Genomic DNA, 22,938 nt, shown 5'->3' with positions numbered 1-22,938 from the left:
TCCAGGCTTTCCTCATTCACATGTCCTTTGATGGCACACTTCTCTTCGGAGACAAGGCAGACATGGCCCTGGAGTGCTTTAAGGCATCATGGGCTACAGCCAAGTGCTTGTACTTCTCAGTGGCCATCTGTCCCCCGTCTGCTTTTTGCCCCTTTTGTGGCCACAGAAGAGGCTTCCAGCCTTGCGAGCCAAATCCCAGCCACAAGTCTGCGCATGTTCAGCAACCTCTGCGCACATGTGGGCGTGGCTCCTTCTGACCCTGTGGGTTGGGTAGCCAGAGGTCGAATCAGTCCACTCCCCTTCAAGATCATGGGCAGCCAGTTGGTGGCAGGATCAACCATCACCTCCACCACTGGCAAAACATCACGTCAGACAAGTGGGTTCTTCTGATTATCTAAAGGGGCTACACCCTCCTTTTTGAGACTACCCCTCCCTCCATGCCTCCAACTTATGAATGGCTGACGAAGGATCACCTGAACTTGCTTCAGGAGGAAGGCAGGACTCTATTGGCCAAGGAAGCCATAGAGAGGGTTCCGATGCCAGAAGTAGGCTGCGGTTGTTATTCCAGCTACTTTCTGGTCCCAAAAAGGATAAGTGTCTACATTCTATCCTGGATTCATGAGCCCTCAACTATTTCCTCAAAAAGGAAAAGTTCAAGATGCTCACTCTGGCTCAGGTCTTATCTGCCCTGGAGCCACGAGACTGGATGATAGCGTTGGACTTGCAGAAAGCCTATTTTCACATTCCCATCCCACCAGCTCATCGGCACCATCTGCAGTTTATATTAGGCCACGAGCACTTTCAGTTCACCGTGCTCTCTTTTGACCATACCAGCGCCTCTTGGGTGTTCACTAAGGTGATAGCGGTGGTCGCAGCCCATCTCCACAGATCAGGGGTGCCAATTTTCCCCTATCTTGAATCCCTCTCTGATGCTCCTTTTCATCGGGGTTGCTCTGGACACAGTGCAGTTTCAGGCCTATCCTTTCAAATGGCGGATCCAGGATATTTAGGCTGTGATACCGATGTTTCAGCCTCTATCCTGCATTTAGGTTAAAATTACTCTGAGGCTGCTGTGCCTCATGGCCTCCTGCATCCTGCTTGTGACAGAGAGCATATGCGGGCTCTGCGGTGGGACCTGAAGTTTAGATGGGAGCAGAATCTGGGAAATCTCTCTGACATGGTCCATATCTCGAAGGAAACTGCAAAAGCCCTGTAGTGGTTGCTGGCCAACCCCGATTCGGTCAGAGACAGACCCTTCTCGCTTCCCCAACCACATCACACACTTGTGACAGATGCATCACTCCTGGGATGGGGCGGCCATCTTGGAAAGGTGGTGATCAGAGGCCTCTGGTCTCTGGCGGAATCCGGACTCCACATCTACTTACTGGAGCTCCAAGCGATTCGCTTGGCATTGAAAGCCTTTCTTCCTTCAAACAAGGGAAATCTGAGTCAAGTGTTCACAGACAACACCACCACCATGTAATACTGCAATAAACAGGGTGGGTGGGGTCTTGGACTTTTTGTCAAGAGGGTCTGTGTCTCTGGACATGACTGGAACAGCAGGGTATATCTGTGTGGTTGAACACCTGGCAGGTTCTCTGAACTTGTTCCCCGGCGAATGCGTTGGGGTAGGAACCGGACATTGGTCCCACTGTGGACAGGACATCTACATGGAGTTGGCATAACGCCCCGGGAAACCATTTGAAGCGGACGCTTCTTGTGACTCTGGTTTCAGCAATGGTGGGACCGTGCACACACTAAACAAATATTAGGGTATAAACCCCCCGTAGTGTAGATAGCTTTGTTTGGTCCTGAAGAAATGCATAGTATCACTCTGAACATAATAGCATGAAACATGTCGACCATCATCAATTAGAGTAGGCTTCTGCTTCCCTGGACCCAAAAGCCAGAAAAGCAACCACTCTTACTGTTTTTAGTGAGGTGGGTCACCACTTTATAAAAAGATTTGTTGTGGACAACCCAACTATTTTAACCACTTACACACATCTACACCATTCACTGTCTTACCTAGGGCCCTCACACCCACAGCACCATACGGCAGGAACAAAAGATCTCCGCTAAAGAGCCCCTTTATGGGTGCCCGTCGAGTATTGCACCGCCGACTCGACAAGGAGCGAGCCCATATGATGAAGCATGACACCTAGCTTGCTGGGTGTGTGAGGACTCTAGTTCCAAAAAGAACTGTGTGCCTTCACTCACTTGTGCTTCAACTGTCCAATAGGTTTTTACCTAGGGGAACTGTGTCCTCCTTTTTGATTCACTATTGTCAGGGCACGTACACTGGACCCCGTTAAAAAGCCCTTCTTGTCCCTCCTTTTTGGTAGAAGGTTCTCTGATCGTCAGGGTGGACTAAATCAGCCGGTGATGCCTAGCGGATCCCGGATGGCATCTCCATCCGGAGGTGGCACAAGGTCTACTTCAGCAGTGGGGAGAGCCTTGGTTAGATCTGATTGCCTCCGCCGAGAACGAGCAGTGTCAGCAGGTTTGCATCCTGGAGTTTCCAAAGCAGATCTTGCTTGGAGACACTTTTCAACTCGAGTGGAGCTCAGGCCTCCTATATGCCTTTCCGCCCATACTAATCCTGTCCAGAGTGCTCACGACTATCAGGAGCGGCCAGGCCCAAGTCATTCTTGTGGCTCCGGACTGGGCAAGGAGAGTCTGGTATCCTGAACTTCTCCAATTGAACATCGATTCTCCAATCAGTCTGCTCCTTCTGTTGCAGCAGCAGGGAAGGGTCCTCCACTCGAACCTGTCAACTCTATGCCTTCTTGCATAGAGATTGAGCGGTGGCAGTTGATAGCATTAAACTTTCCCCCCGAAATTTGCAATGTTGTTTTGGTGGCTGGGCGACTCTACCAAAACTGTGTATGCCTACCTGTGGAACACATTTTTAAAATAGTGTACAGAAAGATCTACTTGATTTTCTTTCTGCTGCCCTCTCTCAAGTTTTGCTTTTTATTTTGACCCTTGCCCAGCAGGACTCAGCTCTGGCCACTCTCAAATGGTACTTTTCGGCCCAGTCTGATTGCTTGAAGCTGCTATACCACCTTTTTTCTTTAAATCTCCTATTGTAAATTGATTTCTCAAGGGGCTTGTACATATGTTTTCACCTGCCCCTTTCATCATGCCTCAGTGGGAACTAAATTTGGTTCTCACCTTCCTGGTTTGTGTGCTCCGTTCGAACCTCTGCACAACTGCCCTTTCCAGCTGCTAACCATCAAAACAGCCTTTGTAGTGGCAATAACTTCTGCCAGGAGGGTGAGCGAATGGCAGGCTCTGTCATCCAAGCCACCTTACCTGACCATCTTCCCTGATAGGTGGGTGCTTCGCGCTAGGGCCTCTTTCTTACCTAAAGTAGTGACATCCTTCCACATTAGGAAATCTATCACCCTGCCCACTTTCTCCGCTCCTCCGCATTTCTCTAAGGAAGAGGAGCAACTCCACCGTATGTACCCAAAAAGACTGTTTTTGCTCTACCTTGACCACACCAAAGTGGTCCGGGTGGATAACCAACTCTTTGTGGGGTATGTGGGGGTGAAGAAAGGGTGTGCGGTGCAGAAGAGGACTATATGTCGATGTGTCATCCTCTGCATCGAAATTTACTACACTCTGGCCAAGAAGCAGTCTCCTGGAGGCTTAAGGGCTTACTCTAACAGAGCTAAGGCTGCTACCACGGCATTGCAATGTGGAGTTCCAGTCCTTGACATTTGTCAGGCAGCAACATTGGCATCCCTGCTCATGTTTACCAAGCTCTACTGCCTGGACAGGCAGGTCTGCAGGGATGGCCATTTTGGCCGTTCTGTTCTGCAGGACTTCCTGGTCTAACCTTGTCCACAGTCCCTCCTCTGGGGATGGTATCCCTTCGGCATTTATTGGCAGCTAAGGTAACTGCGGCTAGATATCTTTATCAGATGGACAAGTTACTTACCTTCGGTAATGCCTATCTGGTGGAGACATGATCTAGCCACAGATTCCTAACCGATCCTCCCCACACTGCTGACAGGTTTCTACGGTCAGGGCTGATTCCTTTCAGGCCCTATTTGTTCAGAAAAACACCAATGTCAGTTCACTTCATGGCTCCGCGCTTCTGGCATATAAAGTCGTGAAAAGAAATTGACGTCAGCACGCCGAGGTGGTACCTTTATAGGTTACGCAGACGTCACAATGGTGGAGACGACAACGTCATGCAGAGCCAACCGACGCCACCTACCGGCGCACAAGGGTATTGCTTGAATAAAAGTCTTCCAGGTTCAGGCTGAATCCTGGAGAATTCATAGTTGAGGAATCTGCAGCTAGATCATGTCTCGACCAGATAAGGCATTACTGAAGGTAAGAAACTTGTCCTACAGTTCTTGGCAAGCTGATAAAAGCGATCACTGCTGGCAAACAAACGAGTCCTCGGGTTTTGCGAGCAGCTGGAAGCACAAATCCCTTCTGTAAACAATTTCTGCAGATGATGTCAGGTCAGTGAAGTTTTCTACTGATACCTGTGCGGTGCATGTCGGGACATGAAGCGCACACCTTATTAATGTCTCTTGTTTTGGGATCTCACCCCACCCCTTGCATCGCAGTAATAACAGAGCGAGGTGCACAGGCCGGGATACACTTTCATTGCTCATGTTCTTTCTTTTAGTAAACCCTTCTTTATATATTTATCCCTCAAGCTCTGCCTTCCTCTACTGTGTACCTCTTCTTCTCGCCTGTTTTCACTCATCTCTTTTCCCTCATTTTATCTCCCAGCATTAGTATTAATTCACGGGCAGTGCCCCTTGCCCCCAGATGCCCACACCGCAGCTTGCGTGCTTTCACTTGATTTTTTTTAGGCTTCCCATTGCTGACCTCGTTTGCGTAGATTGTAAGTAGTCATTTAAAAAAGCAGCAGCTATGCAGTAGAAAAATACAGCCCAATAACGCATTGTCCTGCACCCTTATGCGATTTATCATGTTTTTGAACCAAGATTCAAGACAGGAGCTGCACGTTTTAAAAAATATATATAAGTCAGTCTAAAAATCTACTGTCTTAATCCAGTGGGGCGGTCTCATTAAACAACACTGTAAAAAAGATGGCCCGAAAGTTTTACAACAATTATTGGATGCCTCTGCATTCCTGCTTTGAAGCAGCAGCAAATTAAACCTTGAAAAAGAGGAGTTTTCTCCGGGGTTTCCCAAAGAGAGCACACGTGCTTTACCTGGTGAATAAGCATGTTGGGAGACTGCTCCTTATATCTATGTATATCCTGTTGTGCACACATCCTTAATCAAATGTGATGTAATCAAGACTCTGGGCTAAGACAGGGTCAGGCTCATGACATCTAAGAATAAAACTTCCTAGGGTGGGGGGGTGGGTGAATGCGGAGGAATGTTAAGAGGCTTTTATTTAGCAGACACAGACTTGATGGCCATAGCTAAAGTATCTGTACGCATTTGGTTTAGCCGTGCTTTACCTGCCTGGGAACCTTTTCTTATTCTTATTTTTATACCAGTCGTCACTCGTATCGCAAGTGCATTCCTTCAAAACTGCAGAATGAGCATCTTCTAAAAAAGCAAAACCAAAGGGGATGATGGATGAAGTGTTGAACATTGCAATCACTCACCCCAGTCAACTGATCTGGGGTTAATCCCTCATCATTATTTACCTCACTCCGCCACCCCAGTTCAGGCATGGCCATAGGCAAATCAGTCTGACCATGTGCCTCATGGGAACAGTCCAGCCCGAACTGCCAAGCCATGTCTTCCCTGGATCGGAAACAAGCATCCTAGGACCGGTTTCTGTCTAATCTGCCGAAATCAGCCAGGCTAGCTTGAGTCCAGTGGCAAAGTGAGAAAGGGACCCATGTCTGGGCATACCCTGCCAACTTAGGGCGAACAAAGCAAAACCATAGGGGATGATGGACGGAGTGTTGAACATTGCAAGCACTCGCCCCCAGTCAACTGACCCGGGTTTAATCCATCATCATTCTTTAGCTCACTCCACCACCCCAGTTCAGACATGGCTACATGCAAATCAGTCTGACCCTGTGCCTCATGGGAAAAGTCCATCCCGAACTGCCAAGCCATGTCTTCCCTGGACCGGAAACAAGCATCCTGGGACCGGTTTCTGGCTAATCAGCCATCATCAGCCAGGCTATCTTGAATACAGTGGCAAACTGAGCAAGGGACCCACGTCTGGGCATACCCTGCCAATCTCTGTACTGGGGTGAATGTATGACATTGTTCTGCATTCTGTCCATCAATTGTTCTTTTTGCATTTGTCACCCCGAGTGGGATGGGTATGCCCAGACGTGGGTCCTGCGTCTCCATGCCACTGGAGTCAAGCTATCCTAGCTGATGAGGGCTGAAAGCCCGAAACTGGTCCTAGGATGCTTGTTTCCCGTTCAGGGAGGACCTGGCCTGGCAGTTCGGGCTGGACTGTTCCCATTGGGTGCAGGGTCAAGACTGATTTGCATATGGCTGGGTCCAAACTGGAACGGTATGGTGAGCAAAAAAACTATGGATTTAGGCCCAGATCTCTGTACTGGGGTGAATGTAGACATTGTTCTGCATTCTGTCCATCAATTTTTGCATTCATCTTCTAAAAAAGACATGCTTTGCTGTAACTTTTTTTTTTAACATGGAATATTAAGTGATTTGACCAGAATCACAGGATGTTGAGCAGATTCCGGTTCTCCATTTTCAAAGTCAGCAACTCTGACTGTCGCGCCACACCCTTCTTCCATCTCCCACTCATTCCTTCTCCACATGTGTATGTTGTCCATTTTTGAAGGAAACACAACTAATCGATTTCTGCGACCATGAAAGACAACGGGGCAACAACACGGAGCAGGGATTGGGAAGATGACCTGCAAACACATGCATTCCTATGGAGTGCTACCATTAAGCTAAAAAAACAACACGGAAAGCAGAAACAAGCAAGAGCAGCAGGGCAACAACAAAGCAGTGCAGGAAGCTGGGGGGAATGTCTTGCAAACACATGCTCTCTTATGGAGTTTTACAACTGAACAAAAAAAGTATCTCAGAAAGTGCACAACCAGTGGAAGGGCAATGGGCGCCAAAAGGAAGCAGTATTTTGGCCATGACCCCGGGGAGGGACAAACACATGAAGAGGAAGTGAAGCCAAGATGCCCTGACCAAAGAAAAGCAATGAATTGAGAGTGATGATGAAGCCAACCAATGGTGAAATGAAAATGAAATAAAATGCTTTTCAGGTGGATGTGTACTTGTGAGCAGGCCAAATGCCATAACTCACAGTGCAAGACAGCCAATGGCTGAAATGGCCAAATGGGTGAAGAGGGCTGACCACAAGCACTTGTTTCTATTGATACATGTATGTTGATTTATTATGAATTATTTGGAAGACGTGAGACTGACAAGGCTCTCCCAGACCTACATAGGGAATTGGGGGCACCACTGTGGCTCTAGTCACCAGGAGGCTGGAGGGCACAGGACGTGAGGCTACTGGGGAGCAGCAGAAACACAGAACATCTACTTATTGTACTTATTCTACTTATTGTTCATTAACCCAGAAGAACGTTAGTGGAGGACAGGGAAACAGAAATAAGTTTAAAATCAACAATTTGTAGACATAGGTTTCTTCTAGATTTACAGTCACACTCTTTGAAAATCTACAAGCCCCAAGGTGCTTGTTTGGAAATGTATGAATCGTTCATTTACTCGTGAATAATTCCCGTAAAGTAATAATCAACAAGCTGTAGACATATGTCGAAGATTTTTTGGGGCGGCTTTCCACTCACATTCTTTGGTGATTTACAAACCCCAAAGAGCGTCTTTGGAAATGTATCAACCCGTTAACTTCCCAATGTGTGCTTCCCCTAACTTTACTTCTGTGACTAGATGTACAGTCTGCCATTTTAGTGTTAGGGGAATGTGCGGAAACATATTGTTTTATTTTCAAACAAGTACAACATCTTTAAATGCACTTACCAAAAAGCATGGTCAGAGATACTTTCAAAACTCTAAATGCACACTTAATCCTTCATATTTTTAATCAGCATATGTGTACGTTTAGGGAGAATGTCTGAGGATGTAAACACTCCAGCGTTCTCAAAGCTACCCACAGAATACACCTTTGGGTGCATCCATTTTCCAGCCCTGGTCCTTTTCCTGTCCCTTTAACAGCAGATAATCTTCCAACTTCGTAGAACTTTCCACTGTCCTCAAGTGCCGTATCCGCAAATCTGGGTTTGTAAATGTGATCATATATCCTGTGGTAAAATATGAATGTAACTTTACAAGATCACGCAGGATGTGACAGGAGAGCCAGGCTCTTCCAGAACAAGGAGCTGTTCTCTTAAATAGAGATATTTCAGAGTATTAAGGTATATGTGAAGTGCAGTCCAATTCACGGGCAATTGTGATTTATTTGGTATAATGCCACATTGTTTTTAATGACGTTCGGAGACACTCTTTCGAAAGTAAAGACCCTTCTTTGTTGTTTGTTCTTCATTTCTAGGCTCGATATAAAAGTGACAAAACCATCAATAATAGGTCATCCGAGATCCTACGAGAGAATAGGTGAGATGCACCGCGGCGTAGATGTAAGGGTGGGGCCTTAAGTGGGATGATAAAACTTGGGGGTGGGGGAGATTCGCTAAAAGAGGTGTAACCTATGTGATGAATACATCGTTTTTTTGCTGCTTTTCTGTGCTCTCTATTATTGCAGCTAGATATGTAACACACAAACTGATATACAACTAAAACAAGCCAGAACTATTGGCTTTGTCAATGGCTGTTAGCTGTATTAAATAAATCAGAAGAATACTATTGTTGTAAATAATGTTGAAAATGTTTACATTCTGAAATGATGAGACTGTGAATTAAGCATTGCTGGGGCCTGTGGAAGGTGTTGTGGTATCCACAGGGTTCCAAACACTCCTCCTTCCCTTCGCACTACATTAGTCTGCAGTCTATGTTAAAATGTCATGTCCTTTTTCTCTTCAAATAGTTTTGAAATCCTCCACCTGCACATCTCACATTCCATTTCTTTCCACCTCTGCACTGTCTTTTCACTCTCCCCTGTATGCCCTGCCTCGCTTCTCCCTCATTTCACCAGCCCCACACAATCAACGCCCCCCTCACCTGTAAGCAATGCTTTTTAGGGCTCGCCTGGCGTTGGAGCGCGAAGCGCTCCCGCCAGCGAGTTCTATAGTCACCTTCCTCCCTGCCAAGGGAGTGTGAGCTGTGAACGAGCAGCTCTAGACCGGTGAACGAGCCGACTCAGGTCCGTGAACGCGCGGGAACGTCAATGTGCACGTTCACGCGCATCACGCTCCTGTCCTCCCGCGTCTCTGCCGAGGCGCGCTCCAGGCCGACTTTCGGTGTGCGTCACAGCGTGTTCCAGCGGCCGGAGGTAGGTAAGTGAGGGCCGGGGGGGATTTTTGTTTATAGTTTTTCTGTAGGGAAGCTGTTGTATTCTGTTTAGTTTCTAGTTTTTAATTGAGAATGTCTCACGGCCGCATGCACTCTCCAGTGTGCCGCCCAATTTGTATTTTGCTGTTTGGAACGCGCTTGTTTTAAACAAGGCGAGTATCTATGTTCTATCAGATTTTGGCTTTAGTAAAAAGTAATCATATCCATATCTCATAAGTCATTAAAGAACGAGGTACATTTATTGCCGTACTAAATCCGAATATACACCAACGCGAGTACGTTTGTTGGGTTCCAATGTGTGGTCCCAATGAGTCCTGAGTATCGGAGGAGTCTCAGCACTCAGCCGTACAACACGAAACACCTGATGGCTAAAATCTAGCCTAGTTTCCAGACGCTATGCCAGTACAGATTCATATATTTATGTAGGCCTTGGCTGGTTTCCTCAGATTTAGTTGACCCTTTCTTAGCATGAAAAGTATTTAAAGGCTTCCTCCGAAGTTCTTTGAGAACAACACGTCTTTAAAAAGCAAACCGCGTTTATGCAGATACAAGCAGAATAGACTACTAAACCTAATACTCAAAACCTACTGTGTATTCCTCGGTTCAGGTTACGGCTGCTAAGCTATGGAATGCCTTGCCAAACTACCTGAGGCAGATAAAAGCAGAACCACTTTTCAGGAGAGCACTGAAAACGTTGCTATTTAGTCTAGAACAGCAGGACTAGGTATCGTAAGGAGTCTCTTCCAGCCCGTACATCTGTTTTGCCTTCGCTCCAAGACACCTCTGTTTGAGGTAGCTGTTCGCGCTCTCCAAATGTCGATGATATACACATGATTAGGTATACACCATATTGTTAAAGGCACAGATGAAGCCCCTGTCTTTTTCGTAGTTTTTCATTGAATCATAGTGTGGGTGCTCCGAGGCGGTTAGACAATTTGTTTTTGCATTGCGTGGTTCCATTTGCCATGGTACTGACATTTAGTTTGTATATTAAAGTAATCCTTTTGTGATTGTGTGTTTGTTGGAATGCAAACACAAGCATTCCTTGGATGACGTCATGAATTGTTTTGGCCTTTATCAAAAACATTTTAGCACTTTTGTATAAAGTCGGCAATTGTGGATTATGTTTGACTGGAAGTGGAAGCCTACTTCGGGCCTCTTTTGCTTTGCTTTGTAGTCCAAGACGTTGCTCCAGTAGATACTGGTTGCTATGTGGATTTGGTTGTCTACAATATTTGGGTTACATGCAAGGTTTATGGAGGCAGATCGCAAAGCCTTTGTTTTCATCTGTCGCAGAGTCTGGAAAATATCTGGTAGTATCCTGTAACTCTGAAGAATATTGTAGCATTGTGTCTTTGTTTCTTTATTCAATTGGATTACATTGGTCGAATGACACTAGCCTGTAGGTTTAACACTGCCAAGCTAAACATAAAGGAAACCCAAGGCACTGAGACCAAATTTAACATCTCTCCAAGCCTGCCCTACAGTACCTTGCACAGACTTTTTTGCCCATATGCATATAGAACACTATTTTTCTTTCACTTTTGATAAAAAATTCATACTAGTTACCGATCAGCCCATGCATCATACGAGCTTGTCAGGCATGTATACTCTATACTGAGGTGAAAAAATCTTCATTTTAAATTAAAGTACATTAAAGACACACAATAGTCTTTAGTGTAGATTACACAAGCATTGGCAAAACCAATACGTGTGGTGTTGGATGCCAGCCTTCAGGCTGCGTCAGTACTTATTTTGTTTTGCCATGGTTTTTCCAAAGCTGTATTTTTGAGAACGCTGCTTTGCATATGTCAGTCTAAAACAAAAAAACTGGCTAAAAACACACATTGTCCTTGGAGTCCCTGACGCTGAAGGGAACTACTTTTTTGTGGATGAAGTCCTTATGAAAGAGCGCAATTGCACCAATCACTGTGAAGTTAGCCAGTGGCTGAACTGGGCTGGCCCATTGCCTCAAACTATAGGCTATTGTTGACTGAAGACGGCTTGCAGAGGTAACTCCCAACAAAGGTGTAACATAAGTGTAAAGCATAAAACACAAAACGCTCTGCTTAGGTGGTTTCATTGAAAAATACACTTTGACTGCCTAGTACCCTGTGCAGCATCGCACCAAGCTCCCATATCACAAACCACAGTTTTAAATTGCATCACTGTATTTACTTGGTACTTTTTAGGTCTCGCGTGGCGTACTGCGCACATGCGCAGTCGAGCTCGCAAGATTTTATGTTTTAGAGTGTACTTCACTAGCGAGGGTTCAGCCCCGCCCCTCTTCTCCATTAGCTGGCCTCCTAAACGGTGACTAGTGACGTTCTTCTTTCTCTTTTAGCCCTGTCCTTTTCAGACTGGCTAACTTGACTTCCTGCTGGCGTAAAAGCTCTCTTATCTTCTTTATGGGTCCAACAGATGGCCCCATAAAGAAGATCCAGCTCCTGGGCTATTTTCCGCTCACCTGGCGCCACTCTGGATACTCACTGCGCGCGAGGAGTAAGTGTGCTGGACCTCACATGCCTATGCACTTTCTCTTACCGTAAGTAAACATAAACGTGCAATGCGCAATCTGAAAATGTTATCTTTCCCCTGCAGGTTTACTGAAACCGTAGTCCATTTCACAGGTTGGCTCTCGGGAGGCTGTGGAGCGTGAACGTGGGTGATTTCGTAACTCCTAAATGTGATTCAGGATCGGTTTGGGGATATTTACCTCGTTTTTATAATGTTCGCACAGTGTCCCTGCATAAGGCGTGGGTCGAGACTTTGGGATATAGAGTTGATGTGCGAGTTTCGCTCTCATCCCCTCTGTATGGGGCTGTATAACAGTCCGGGTGCTTTGTGCGAGCTACGGGCTGACCTACTACTCGCTGCTAAGGTGTTTCCCCTCCCTGAGTCATTGGACATCTCCTGGGCTATTTTCCGCTCGCCTGGTGCCACTCTATCCACGTTCGCAAACACTGCGCGCGAGGAGTAAATGTGCTGGACCTCACATGCCTAAGCACTTTCTCTTACCGTAAGTAAACATAAACGTGCAATGCGCAATCTGAAAATGTTATCTTTCACCTGCAGGTTTACTGAAACCGTAGTCCATTTCACAGGTTGGCTCTCTGGAGGCTGTGGAGCGTGAACGTGGGTGATTTTGTAACTTGTGAATTTGACTCGGGATCGGTTTGGGGCATATTTACCTCGTTCTCATATTGTTCGCACAGTGTCCCTGCTAAGGCGTGGGTCGAGACTTTGGGATATAGAGTTGATGTGCGAGTTTGTAGATATTTTGGCAATGATGTACCCCATAAAGCTATTCTAATCTAAACCATTAAAAGGCTAATATAGATCTTCATTTTGACCGTTTCCATATTGCAGCGAACATTTACAAACAAATTATTATAAAATACAGTGATATTGTACTGCATAAGGAACTCTGCTGGTAGCCATGAGACTGCACACATAGGCTGAAGGACGATGGCGAATATAAACAGCAACCAAGACCTATGCACGAATCTCTTGCATATACATCCTGATCCCTTTAAACTGTACTATTTGTACTTTTGTCTAGAAGTAGACCCCACCCCACCGTGAACTGCTTCCACCACTACATTTCATTTCATTTAACCCCCTCACTCCGGGACACACTCCGCCTCACAGGTGCCCCCCCTGCACCCATCCCCCTTTAGCCTCCTCCTGAGCCATGCGACCCTCCCCACATCCCTCACTCACAAATTTGAGCCCCAGCTCCAAGCTTAAGCCACCCCCATCTTGTTACACCACACCCTGTGCTCCTGAGCCCCACCCACGCATCCGCAACCCTCAACGAGCCTCCAACAATTTGAAAGCCGCCCCCCTTTCACAAGCGCCCTTCCATGCGCCCATGCCTTCACGTGTGCACTCGTTAACCCCACACCCCAAACTTCGCACCCAACCTCACTGTGATCGCTCTCATCCCCTCTGTCGCTATTTCTGTTGCACTGAGCACCATGACAACCCTGCTCCATCCTGACGCGCACCACTGTCCAGCCAGATGCCGCCTTCTCCAGCCACGTTTGTGCAGCCGTTTTTTTTAACGTACCGCTTGCTACCTCGTGTATTTTGTTTGCTCTTGATACATGCACAATTGTCACTATTCCCTTATGTAACGTAACGCTTGCTTTTTTAACATGCTCACTTGTAATTTTCTCCTCATGTATCACTAAATGTTCCTATTGTGAAGCGCTCTGACACCTTCGGGTAAAGTCTGCGCTATATAGAAACGAATAAAATAAATAAATAAATACAAATGCTCGTCCCCTTTCCATGGCGCCCCACTAAGAACAAATACTCTTTATCAGGTTATAGCAGTTGTGTAAGGCTAAATGAGAAGAGTTAATGTAACACCCAGGATAATGTGCTGCATGGCTAAATACTTTAGAGTTTCTCAAAGGCGAGACCGTTGCATTGCAAATGCTTGTTATTTTACTGATGCCTTGTCAATATTTTGTTCTTTGTTTATCTCCTTCACACACATTTGCACAGACTCGCAGTTGCAACTCTCATATGCGACCATTGCTCTTGTACGTCCAACAGAGAGGCCAAGTATTGAATGACCATGCATTCTTAATTTGTTTTTGACTCACTGACACCAACAGTGAGAAACGCTCCCAGCCTCAGCCTCAAATCCAGAACTCTCAGTTCTGGCCCATTATAGACACAAGGACGTGATTCAGTTCCAAGCAGGCACTATGAATGAGTGGCATGCTTCCCAGAAAAAGACTTACAAAAATACAGCATAGATTAAAGATCTCTCTCAGGGAATGGAAGACTAAGCAAAACCTGTGAAATATAAATAGGAACTAAATCACTGACATGGATTATCTTAACCTGTTACATTTGGTGTTCTGAAATCAATCAGGTTTTTTTTGTCTGTAAAGGTAAGGACATGAATATGGGCCTGATAAGTACACATATCAGTATTAGCTTTTAATTACTCCTGGGTTTGAAGCCTGGAGGGACCTGTCGGGTTTAGGGTCTTTCTTACCAGTCTTGAGGCATTGGGACAGTACCCGGCTTCGGTTCTTGTAAGTCTTGGTTGGTACGAGATAGGAGGCAACCCCTTCCGGTAGCCACGGTGCTGCCGACAATGAAAGCCTAAGCAGCCAGTGCCCTCCAGAAGAAGTCCCAAGAGGAAAACCCTGGAGGGAAAAAACTTCTGATGGCGATGAGACTCCAGGAATGAAAGAGAAGACAAGGAGCCAGAAAACACTGGAAGACAAGGAGCCCAAAAGGAACCAGGAGAAAACTAGAAGTCAAGCTGGAGTAGAAGTCGCAAGGTAACCAGGACTTCCTACGGAAGGAAGGGATCACCAAAATAAGAGTTAAGGAGCCAACAGAAGCGGGAACATACCAGCAGGAACAAGGAGTGTTGCAACGCAAGGAAGGAAAGGTTCGGATCCCTTATATATAGAAAAACTGAAAGTGACATACAGGAACAGGAAGTGACATACAGGAACAGGAAGTGACAAAACAGGAAGGAGAGGTGTCGCCATCTTGGATAGGGAAAAGAGTGAAGTGCATTACAGAAGTATCGCCATGTTAGGAAGTTAAGTAACCCTCCCCAATTGCCATCTGGGAGCAAGGTGAAGAGGAGAGCAACAATATGGCCCCCAAGGAAGGGGGATCACCAGATGCCCACACTAGGTGAGTATAATGTCCCATTGTGCCGCTGGAAGCAGATGGGCCGCTGTGCAAATATGCAGCTTGCCCGAAAACCAACAGGAGTCGCAGGTGCTTTCCGTGACACCTTTGGAATGGCCACCAAGGCCGCGATGCAGTACCGATGTGCCCCAAAGAGGAGGGAGGGGCGCCACGGGTTGCACCGCGGCCGGTGAAGAGGAAACGGGTAGCACTGTGGGTCTCGAGTCGGCCCGCGGCGTAACAGGACCTGCCCCACCTAAAACTTTGTTTGAGGGTTAAACCTGCTCACCCAGTGGACGAGTGCAGAGGCCCCACTCTCCCAGGGTTTAGTGGGGATGTCTTCAAAGCAATTGGAGTACCTTTATTGATAAGCATTGGCAAAGCCAATAGGCCTTGTCAATCTGAGAGCTATTGGCATTGTCAATGTATTTTACCCATGCTGAATAACATCACAGCTACTGTTTAGCATGGCTGAAAGTCATGTAAATATCCTAATCATATGACGACCACTTCAGTTTTTTTGCGGGTGCGCAGGCACTAAAAGTTCCAGCTCTGCTGCTCACAGATTGATCACAACACATTTCTAGCCAAGACCTAATTAAAATTATAGACAGCTAAAAAAATACAAAATCTAATTCTGATCTGATACCTCTTTAAATCCCTAAACATTAAATTCCTTCAAAATGGCTTTTAATAAAGAGGGCTCCACTTTGTGAATGTATACAGAGAGAATTTAAAATTGACCAAAAAATGGACAGGAACCTCTAGGGAATTATGAACTGGGCTTTAGAAATTGCATTCTTTTTTTTACAAAGGGTCTTTGTTTTAGTTAAAAGGTTCTAGGTCTAGCTTCCGCGTATAGATTACTAAAATAATCAGTGAATTCCACTTATTTTGTATTCTGCCCAACTTTTCCGCCAAGCGCTTTAGGCTCATGCAATATAAATCCAATAGCAGCTGCATACCCATGGCTGGTGCTACCTTAACAGTACTGATGGAAACTAGGTTACAGAGCCACTGCAGATTACCAGGAAAGTCCAACAGAATGTAACACATGGAAGAAAAATTGGTACGGGAGCACAGAAATGGCAAAGTGCAATTTTGCCAGAGGATCCAAAAATCTGTGCATCTCAGCTGTTTTTAACCTGAGATGTCTAGTGCAACGTTTGTAAAAAAGGAATATGCTGGGCCAGCAAGAGCCAACAGAGCTGCACCACAATTTAGCAAGCAACCAGTCAGTGGAAGAAGAACGGAAATATAGCATGTTAAGTGCATATGTATGTGCGCTGAGCAGACCAGGTCTTAAATTAGAGAGATAGACAACATAAAAGGATGTGGCATTAAGCGCCATGGGTCCAAAAAATAAACACAGGTGGAAAAGAAACATTCATATTAAAGGCACATCATAAAAATCATATTCTACATCCTGTTTTTGCTAGCCCTCACAGAACAGAGATAGGAAGCAGAATCAAGCCTTTCCCATGTAAGCATATTTAAAACATGTAGATCCTATGCGACAGGGGATTGTCTGTGTGTGTTTGTCAGCATGTTACATAGGTGTGAGGACTGTGCATGGAACTCTGTCGCGTGTCATACTTTCTTTTTTTTATGTTCTGACAACCAGTAGGGTGTTGCAGAAAAGAGAAAGCAACATCTGTGTGCTGCAATCAAGGTCATCCTCAAGGCGGCTAGCGAAACTCCATTGGCAATGCGAGCACAGAGAAGGAGGATCCAGAAATGGCCAGGCGGTAAACGTCGTTTACAACGCGGTGTTTACACCGCACAACCTTTACCACGCTGCCATTACAACGCAAGTCGTTACTACGACTTGCGCTGGATGGCGCTGTTGGTTAAGGAATATTGTAATTTTATATTCCAACACCTTCCCTACTGTTACGTGGGCTGGTGTTGGAATATAAGATTATAATAATCCTCAATCCGCGCCCTCCAACGCAAGTCGTTGTAACGACTTGCGTTGTAAAATCCGCGATGTAAAGTACCGGGATCCAAATGATCACGTTGTACTATCATACACCCGGCCAGGCTGCTGACTGATAAGTCTCATCTCTGTAAAAAAAAAACTATCAGTCAAGTGTCTCTATATTGAGGGGAGGTTCACACTGTGTAGCATGAGACAGGGTGGAACATTTTCTGCCAAAGATCCAGCAATGTATTTGCTATTTCACACATCTGTAAGAGGCCTGAATAAAGAATAATTTGTATGAAAGGCATCAATCACTGAATGAGAAAAACAAAGCCTGTGAATCGGCCATCTTTTTCTTTTGTGTAAGTGCGAGTGAGAAGTGTTGGAGCAACAGCGGGCATAGAGAAGCAACTGGATGAGGAAGAAGGAGCAGGGGTACTGAACCATACGGGCGAGAGAGGGATACGGAAAGCAATGGGGGCGAAAGTTGAGTGCTTAACTAAAGTAACAAGCACCAAAGCGGGAGTGGGTTGGAGGACGGCAAGCAACACCGGAACATTCATGAGAAAAAAAAAACACTTCGAAGTCAGAGAAAGAAAAGTAAACAGGCGCCCTCGGAAAACAGCGTCTGATATTTGACCTCGGTCTTTGAATGCGCTGCAAATATGACAAGATAAGAACAAGATTTACCGGCCTGCTTACAGAAACTGAGCTTGGAGCAAGTAAAACATGACTGCTCATGTGAAGTGCTCAGAAAGAAAAAAGTAGTTCTGAAAACAGTTGCTAAAATGGGAGCAGTGGGTGGTTAGTATTAATTGGTCCATGCTCTCAGGGAGGGCTAAACACAGGAGGCGGCATGACGCATGCATGCCATGGACTAATGGGGAGAATGAGTATGAAAGCGACGATAGAGCCAGCAAATACAAAGCCTATGGGTGAGCTGAAGGCCACATATTGAATACAACAGTCTCTTTGAGACAGCACATGCGCTGTCTAGCCGAGACCTAAAAATGTAGTGCCAGTCAGCTGCCCTGTGGTTAAATCAGAAGATAAATCTGGAAAGCAGAGGGAGGGGGCGGGTCGAGGGCTGGAATAGGGCAATTATTTCTGAATTAGAAACATATCAGTGTCTCTGAGGTGTTAGTATGCCTGTCCTTTATGAGGGAGGGAAAGAACGGATTCTTGTCAAGTCACATGAACCACAATTTATGTTGGTTCGTCCACTCTGCCAAGTTCAGCATGTTGAAGTTGAATTATTGACCTGTGCCTATTTCAACTACTCAATATCAACTCCATACATTTTATTTTGAGAAGTAAATGTGAAGTAAACACAGTACATATATACTCTCTAATGTATGCTTACCTTCAGGATAAGCTGCAAGACGACATTTCACAGTCGATGTAAATATATGATATTTTCACATGTAATTCTTAATAAATGGTCTCAGGGATGCAGCTGCCTTTATCCAGGCGCATGGACCCTCCTAGAGGAAACCATGAGGAGCAACAATCCCTCTAGTAGCAACCACAAATCCTAAATCTGCTCTCGCTACTTCATAGACAATTCTGCTAGTTCCAGGATTGATATCCACATGGTCTGTCCCCTGACTACGAATTCACAGAATTAATCTGCATAGTACTCTTTATTAACCTTTGACTGGGCTGGCTTACAACCATCTTTTTCACCAGTTGATTCTCAAAGTGCATGATAATCGCATGCGAATGATGGCAACCAATCAACCTGAAACAGTTTGTTCCACTGTGTGTTATAACTCTCTGTGAAAGGCGTATCCTGGCCGCGGCCAGTAATGTTCTCTTTTTCTTTTGAAGTTTTTGCCAAAAGAAATGGAAACACATCCAAGTTGGGGACATTGTCCGCCTAAAGAAAGATGATCTTGTGCCGGTAAGTGTCAGTCACAATTGTGATGCCCTAGTCAACCAATATGCTATATATTTATGGGCACCAAATAGGGAGGCTATTTAATGTGCAAGACCAGCTTCGGGTGTGAAGTTTTAGAATCTTCAAGAGGGTAATGTGCATGCCCTGCATTGGGCACGAAGTCTTAGCATCTCCAAGGGGTAATATCCATGATCTGCCCTGGGAATAGAGTCTTAGCATCTCTTAAAGGGTCATGTGCAAAACCTGCATTGGACAGGGAGTCTTAGCATCTCCAAAAGGGTGATGTGTAAAACCTGCATTGGACATGGAGTCTTAGCATCTCCAAAAGGGTCATGTGTAAAACCTGCATTGGACATGGAGTCTAAGCATCTCCAAAAGGGTCATGTGTAAAACCTGCATTGGACATGGAGTCTAAGCATCTCCAAAAGGGTAAGGTGTAAAACCTGCATTGGACATGGAGTCTTAGCATCTCCAAAAGGGTAATGTGTAAAACCTGCATTGGACATGGAGTCTAAGCATCTCCAAAAGGGTAATAATGTTTAAAAGCTGCATTGGACATGGAGTCTTAGCATCTCCAAAAGGGTAATAATGTTTAAAACCTGCTTTGCAGGTGGAGTAGTGGAATCTTCAAAAGGGCAACGTGCCAGCCCTGCATTTGGCATGGGGTCTTAGAATCTTCAACAGGTTAATGTACAAGGTCTGCGCTGGACGGATGTATGACGTTACAACGCACACTTTTACAACGCATACCTTTACAACGCATTTTTTACACCGCAACATCCATTACAACGCACACCATTACAACGCATACCATTACAACGAATTCTTAAAAAATACCTTTACAACGCATTCCACTACAACGCATACTACATTTACAACGCATACCATTACAACGCATTACATTACATTGCATATAAGGTAAGTGTTGGATAGTGTAGGGGTTAAAATTACTATTCTAACTCCAGGGGGTGCAACAGTAGGGAACGTTTTGGATAGTGTAGGGGTTAAAATTACTATTCTAACTCCAGGGGGTGCAACAGTAGGGTAAGTGTTGGATGGTAAGTTTTGCGTTGTAATGGTATGCGTTGTAATGACTGCGTTGTAATGGTATGCGTTGTAGTGGTGTGCGTTGTAGTGTCATGCATTGTAATGACTGCGTTGTAAATGTATGCGTTGTAATGGATGTTGCGTTGTAAAAGTTTAGTTGTAATGGTAGTGCGTTGTAAAAGTTGCGTTGTAAACGTTGTATACCGCGCTGGACATTAAGTCTGAGCCAAATGACAAAATATCTGAACACAAGTAAGGTTGGATGTAGGCAATTGATTAACTGTACTACAGCACATTGGTAGGTTTCCCAAGTCATTTCAGGTCTTTTGGTAGAAACATTTTGTGAGCCAAACACTTTTGGCTGAAAAAAATACACAATGGTCAAACTTTGAATGAATTAAGATTTTAATTTCACCCTCAATTTTTAAGCCACGTTTTAGTTTGGCAGTACTTTGGCGTAGCCGTCCACTACACTCACCCTTACAAAGAACAGTCAGTACTATCACCCTGGATGACTACGGCTGGAATTAGAACTGTAAATTAGCTAAGTCAGAGTAATAGTCTGGTGATGACCCATTCTCAAAGCTAAAGTAAGGAGAGTAGAGAGAAAGGTAGGAAAAAGGCTGAAGTTCAAAAATAGAGCTATTAGGAAAAAAAGCAAGTTTTAACATGAATAGGACATTCACTATCTGCTGCTTTCCGTACCAAACAGTAGATGACCAAGTATGCTATTGATAGAATGGGAATTTAAAACCACAGTTCCCTCTACTTTTTGAACAGCAATTGTTTCTCCCTTTATTTTTGTTTAAAGCGCCAATTTTTCTTCAAACAAAAGTATAATTAGACAACATGTAATTGTATAATTGTTTTACACATATCTGAAATAAACACATTAGTGATAGATTCCTTACCTTAGAATAACCCCCAGGCATCAGACTGGATCTGAAAAGCTTTCTTCAGCAGTACCCCTGCGCGTCGGTAGGCGTCATCGTACGGCTCCGCGTACGTCGTTGGCGTCGTAGTTACCGAGATGACGTCATTGGAGCTACTTAGACGCGGCAACGCGCGCTGACATCAGTTCTTTCTTTTTCCGCACCAACAAGCGCAGATCCGGAGAGAGTGGTACCCCCAGTCAATTTTTGAATGATTTTTTGGGGGACTCCTGGTGTGTAGGGATGCCCGGTTTTAAATCTTGCGCTGCGCCGCCACGCCTGGCTGAGGACTACAGGCTTTTCTGGGGATGTCAGAACACTCTGATGGACATGCCCTTTGATGCCACTCGCCTTTTTGGCAACAAGGCAGACAGTGCGTTGGAGCGTTTTAAGGACTCTCGGGCTACGGCCAAGTCGTTGGACCTTTCGGCCTCGCGCACTCCTTCTGCTTTTCGCTCCTTTCGTGGCCAAGGAAGGGGCGCTCAAACATCATAGTTTCAGAGCCACAGGCCTGCGCAGGAACAGTCTCAGCGCAGCCGCGACGTGAGACTCACAGAGGTGGGTCACGGGGCCAGCGGGCGGGTCAGTCCGCCACCTCCCCTGCTGCCACCGCCTCCAAACCTTCCTAGTCCGGTGTTTCAGGCCCACCACATGGCAGTGGGTGACAGGATTTGCCATCACCTCCCCCACTGGCGCACCATCACTTCGGACAGCTGGGTTCTGCAGATAGTCCGACGGGGCTACTCCCCCCCTTTCGAGACTACCCCTTCAGCCATGCCACCTCAGTACCACTGCATGTCGGGGGATCACTTGGCAATTCTCCAGCAGGAAGTTGCGGCCCTCTTGGCCAAGGGGGCCATCAAGCGCGTTCCGAAGCCAGAGTTAGGTTGTGGTTGCTACTCCCACTACTTTCTGGTTCCAAATAAGGACAAGGGCCTGCGTCCTATTTTAGACCTTCGGAACATCAATCGCTTCCTCCGGAAGGAGAATTTCAAGATGCTCACACTTGCTCAGGTCTTGTCTGCCCTAGCCCCAAAGACTGGATGGTAGCATTGGACTTGCAGGACGCTTACTTTCATATCCCCGTCCTGCCGGCCCACCGGCGTTAACTGCGGTTCACGATAGGCCACAAGCCCTTTCCGTTCACTGTGCTCCCTTTTGGCCTTAACAGCGCCCCTCGGGTGTTCACGAAAGTGATGGTGGTGGTCGCACCTCATCTGCACAGGTCAGGAGTTTCAGTCTTCCCCTATCTCGACGACTGGCTGTTGAAGGTGGGCTCGCCCCAGGAAGCCATCTCCCCCCTCCAGACTATGGCCGCTCTCCTGCATTTGCTGGGGTTCTCCATCAATGTGCCGAAGTCGCACCTGATTCCCTCTCTGAAGCTCCTCTTCATCGGAGCGGTTCTGGACACAGCGCAGTTTCGGGTTTATCCTCCCAAACAGAGAGTCCGGGACATTCGGGTTATGATTCAGATCTTTCGGCTCTTGTCCTGGCTTTCGGTCAGGATGACCTTGAGGCTGCTGGGCCTCATGGCCTCCTGCATCCTGCTGACCAATCATGCCAGATGGCATATGTGGGCTCTGCAGTAGGACCTGAAGTTCCAGTGGGCGCAGCATCAAGGGCACCTGTCCGAGTACGTCCAGATCTCGGAGGGCACTGCCCAACAATTGTAATGGTGGCTCACAAACCAGCGTTGGGTCAGCGGCAGATCCCTTTCCCTTCCCCATCCGGAGCACACAGTGGTGACGGATGCGTCCCTCCTGGGATGAGGCGGCCACATGGGAGAGGCGGAGATCAGAGGGTTCTGGTCTCCAGCGTAGTCCAGGTTACATATCAACCTTCTGGAGCTCAGGGCGATCCTACTTGCACTGAAAGCATTCCTTCCCTCTGTCAAAGGGAAAGTCATGCAGGTGTGCACAGACAACACCACCGCCATGTGGTATTGCAACAAACAAGGCGGGTGGGGTCATGGACCCTATGTCAGGAGGCTCTGCGCCTCTGGACATGGCTGGAACGTCATGGCATTTCCTTGACGGTTCAACACCTGGCAGGTT

General features: G+C 46.2%; 1 protein-coding gene across 3 annotated transcripts in view; it reads left to right on the top strand.

Moving 5' to 3' along the window:
* LOC144798880 (phospholipid-transporting ATPase IK-like) overlaps positions 1-22,938 on the top strand; it is a 694,664-nt gene that overhangs the window by 399,644 nt on the left and 272,082 nt on the right. For all 3 annotated transcript variants that reach the window (XM_078669975.1, XM_078669973.1, XM_078669972.1), the window contains 2 exons: positions 8,492-8,553; positions 18,836-18,908. In XM_078669975.1, coding sequence (XP_078526101.1) covers positions 8,492-8,553; positions 18,836-18,908 — 135 coding nt within the window. The remainder of the gene's footprint in view (positions 1-8,491; positions 8,554-18,835; positions 18,909-22,938) is intronic.

The sequence above is a fragment of the Lissotriton helveticus genome, chromosome 12 (genome assembly GCF_964261635.1).
Source record: "Lissotriton helveticus chromosome 12, aLisHel1.1, whole genome shotgun sequence".
Lineage (NCBI taxonomy): Eukaryota > Metazoa > Chordata > Amphibia > Caudata > Salamandridae > Lissotriton > Lissotriton helveticus.
The sequence above is the reverse complement of the archived record's forward strand: the minus strand, read 5'-3'. Positions and strand labels throughout refer to the sequence as shown.